The sequence below is a fragment of the Cornus florida genome, unplaced genomic scaffold (assembly GCF_030987335.1).
Source record: "Cornus florida cultivar Cherokee Brave unplaced genomic scaffold, ASM3098733v1 CherokeeBrave_3.0.0_Hap2_Chr01, whole genome shotgun sequence".
NCBI lineage: Eukaryota > Viridiplantae > Streptophyta > Magnoliopsida > Cornales > Cornaceae > Cornus > Cornus florida.
This window is the reverse complement of record NW_026775571.1, coordinates 10156695-10160822: the sequence shown is the minus strand read 5'-3', so window position 1 is coordinate 10160822 and position 4128 is coordinate 10156695. Positions and strand designations below refer to the sequence as shown.

Here is a 4128-nt window from a genome sequence, read left to right as displayed (position 1 = left end):
CCACGGAGGTGTTCTACTCCTTGCTGCTCGCGACAATAATTTTTTGGTATGGCTTATTTCACTTGTGCAGCTTTGAGGTGGTGGTTGCAAATGAAACTCGCACCCTTTATACACACATCCTATTTAGTCTCAGTAAAAGTCTCCATATAAATATCATAGCTATTTACGAACTTGATAAACCTCTTTGCTATTTTGGAATTTTTTGTAATCTACTAATTTCAACCGTGCAATGTTCTGAATTTTTCATTCACACTCTATACATTCAGTGCACATGACCATTCATAACCCAGTATCACTTTATTTTATTTTGTTTTCAAATTCTTAAAAGAAGGAAAGCTATATATTGCAACATGTCCAAACATGTGTAAAGAAAAAGAAGAGGAATGAGGATTAAAGAAAAATCTTCTTCTAAATGTTTTCCCCTTCAAACAACAATATTATTCGACAAGGATTCAAGTGACTTACCTTTTCTTCTTTCACTCTTCTTATTTAACCAGACAAAAGAGGGAAAACAACACTGACTTCACTTTTCTTCTTTCCCTCCTCTTCTTATTTAACCAAACAAAAGAGGGAAAACAACACTTCCTTCACATGAAGGCTTCTTATATCTCCAAATTGTCTGAACCCTCAATGTCTCCTATGCCCAGACTACACAAAAAGTTCATAGTCATTCTAGGAAACAATCTACAATCCTGAATCTAAAGTTCCTTCTAGAATTGAGTATAATAGTTGTTCCTTGTGCAACGTGGTAAGTGCATTTACCTTGCATTCTTGACTAGGTATGGTATTGCTTTGAGAATTTTGGTTTCTCCGCCATTGTTGTTGCACATGAATCACTCTTTCTTTTTTTCTTTTTGGGAAAGGGATGGTTCATGCATTGATTCATACATGTTGAAGAGCGATATAAAAATAATAATAATAATAAAAAGACCAGAAAGAAGAGGAGTTTTAAGGGTCACAACTGCATTTATTTTCAACAAGAAAATTTAGGTAACGGCAAGACAAAGAAGAAGAAAAAAAAAAAAAAAAGGATCAGCAGAGCACTGCCAAAAAGTTAAGATATATACTGTATGAGAATACATAACTGCAAGCCACGACCATTTACCCCAAAGAATGAACAATATAGCAAGAACAATATGCATCTTCAAGTGTGTCGCCTATTTGCATAGAGGTTACGTCACGCAAGCGACATGCAAGCACTGAGGTATAGGGCATGTGGAAAGTGGAGTTTTAGAGTCTTCGAGAGTTGCGTAGAGAAATGAGAAGTGGAGAGAGAGTTTAAAGATTCTACAATAGTGGAGAACTTGTAGATAGTTGTAAAATGTAGAGAAGATTCTAAATTGTAGATAATTTCATAGGGTTGTAGATATGTACAATGTGTGGAAAGTTTTAAAAAGTAGTGTCGATTTTGAGTAATAATAGAAATATTGAGCCAAATGATGCTTCTAAAAAGTCGATCACCGATAACAAGAAATGACTGATGTTGTATGAATTTAAAAATAGAAGATGTGTTTATAAGAAACAATAATAGAATTATTAAAAATAAAGAGTTCATAAACATAAATGACCGTGATATAAATGGCCTGCCATTTAACAGAACCTAAATGAGTTGTGTATGCTCTAAACATGGAAAGAATATGGACTTATTTAACCATCTTCAATTAGTTGCAGGACTAGTACAAATTATAATAAGTTAAGTAACTAATGGCATTGATTTAACAAAGACTGAAACCCAGTAAAAAGATTATTGTAAAATGATAAGACCAATAGCATGCTACTGAATTACACAATATATATGCAAAATCACAAAAACTTTGACAATTGACCGGGGAGCAATGAGTAGCAATTTGCAACAATGATTCTATATACAATACCTTTTTAAAATCAGTCCACATCAGAGATATGAATACATAAAAGCAATCGCACAGTGGCCTGACAAAATGATCAATGTGAAGTGATAAAGGTCCACCTCAAAGCCACTAGCATGGTACTGAAATTACATACTGCATATGCAAATCACATAAAACTTTGACAATTGACAATTAAGAGTCGAACAATGAGTAGCAATTTTGCAACAATACCTTTATATACAACAGTCGTTCAAATTCAGTCCACAGCTTACTCTTGCCTACAAGAGAAGATTGTGCTTTGGAAGGCGTGTGCTGAGAACCACAACGGTAAGGTAGAGCTGTTCTTCACAGAATACATTTCTTTCCACACTCTGCTATGTCGATGATACATCAGCACCTCTTTATGGGTTGCAAGAAGAACATATTCACTGGTCTGACTTATTGGGAAAATGCCCGGTGCCATTCCTCTAATACATCTAAGACTCACCCTATCAACCATATGCCAATCTTCCATCATGTAATCTTTCAAAAACCAAATATACATCCAAGCGTCTGAAATCTGAATCACGGACAAATGCCCTTCTGACTCCAACAGATAACACCTATTCCCATTCCCACAACAGACTTCATCGGGCAATGAAATCTTCCTCCAAATGTCAAGACTCAAATCGAGCACAAGCACATAAGAACAACTTTCTGTCAACCAATGCAGTGAGCCGTTAACATATACCACTTGATTCTTATTCATATGGGTGAAATGATCATCTAGCAATGACACAATCTTCCTCCATTTGTTCGCCTCCGAATCAAAAACCAAAGACAAAAAAGTCTTGCCCGGCCTATGGCCAAACGATCGGTGATAACCAGCTAATACAACATTAAACTTTTGCATTGATAAATTGCAAGCAATTCCAACAAGAGTGACCTCATCATCTGGATGAAATCGAGTAACGGGTCTTTCCCTACTTTTGGGAAGCAATTTATACTCCCTAGTCATTGGATTACATACATAATAAACACCCTTATCAGGTATACTAGAGCAACACAACAATCCATTACACGAGGCTCGAACTTTCACTCTATCATTGATAAAATCCAATGAAAATTCAGAGGCACCCCTAAATCTATCAACAAAAATCAAACTTGATTTGGCTTCCGAGAGCTCAGTGATCTCTAGCAACACAATTGGGTTCTTAACAGATACTTCCTTATAGAGTTGAATGAAATATTTACCGGAACACAATTTATACCAATGTTTGCATGCTGTTCTGTGTTTAAAGAGGGATTTAATGGGCAATCTTGCAAGAATTTGAAGAACTACTTCATCTGGGAGAAACCCAGATTCTGAATTGGGGGAATTCATGATATAATTGCAAGAAAGAGCGAGAAAGTGCAAGAAAAATCAAGAGGAGTTTCGAAAATTAACTCACCCAAGTAGATCTTGTAGATGAACAGTCCATGAAACTAAGTTCCAGCAGTTGAATCGAGAGATCGAGAGAGTGTTTGAGAGAGATTGGGGGGATCAAGGAAGATGGAAAACACGGTTCGGTTTGCAGAGTTAGACTCTAAGAAATGGCCATTAAATGTGGAAGAAAATTTCTAGAGATTCGCTGACATCATTTTGTGATCAACGGTACTGATTAAATCATTATTAAGCAAATAAAGGTAAATTTTAATGTATTGTGAAATTAAATCTTTATTTAGTAAAGAAAGGAAAACATTCAATTTCCGAACCAAATATGTAATATGAAATTAAAATTTACAGAATTATGATATAATTTTAATTTTTTTCCATGTATAATACAAATTTTAATGTATATCTATATCTATATTGTATATACTATTATAAAAAGTATAAACCCTTCTTTCAATTTTTTAACAATTTTTATGTTTTTTTAATCGTACAACCTAATAAAGTCTCATTAAATTACTTTATAATTCATACATCATTAACATCTCATTAAATTACCTTATTTAACTATCATAAATTTAAGATTTCTAATACAAAAAAATAATACTAATAAAATAAAATAATAAATAAAAAATCTAACTATTGAAAAAGGAACCAATTCCTTACCAAAAAAAAATTCTAGAGCCAAAAAAAATAAAATAAAAAAATCTAACAACACATTCATACCCTCAAAGTGTTATAAATCTTTCCCAATGACATAGAGAATTGTAGTATGAAAAGTCTCTTATAAATCGACACGTCAGCAACCAACTTTATCAACAATCTTAGCTACTTTAAACCAAACCACCTCACCTCTCTTAGCTCCTT

At 33.8% G+C, this 4128-nt stretch overlaps 1 protein-coding gene across 1 annotated transcript; it reads right to left on the bottom strand.

The window, feature by feature from the left end:
- Nucleotides 1–1838: 1838 nt before the first annotated feature.
- On the bottom strand, nt 1839–3556 carry LOC132286497 (F-box protein At5g49610). The gene has a single exon (XM_059788881.1). It carries the CDS (start codon nt 3211–3213, stop codon nt 2119–2121), a length of 1095 nt encoding a protein of 364 aa, XP_059644864.1. The 5' UTR covers nt 3214–3556; the 3' UTR covers nt 1839–2118.
- Between the last annotated feature and the right edge of the window lie 572 nt (nt 3557–4128).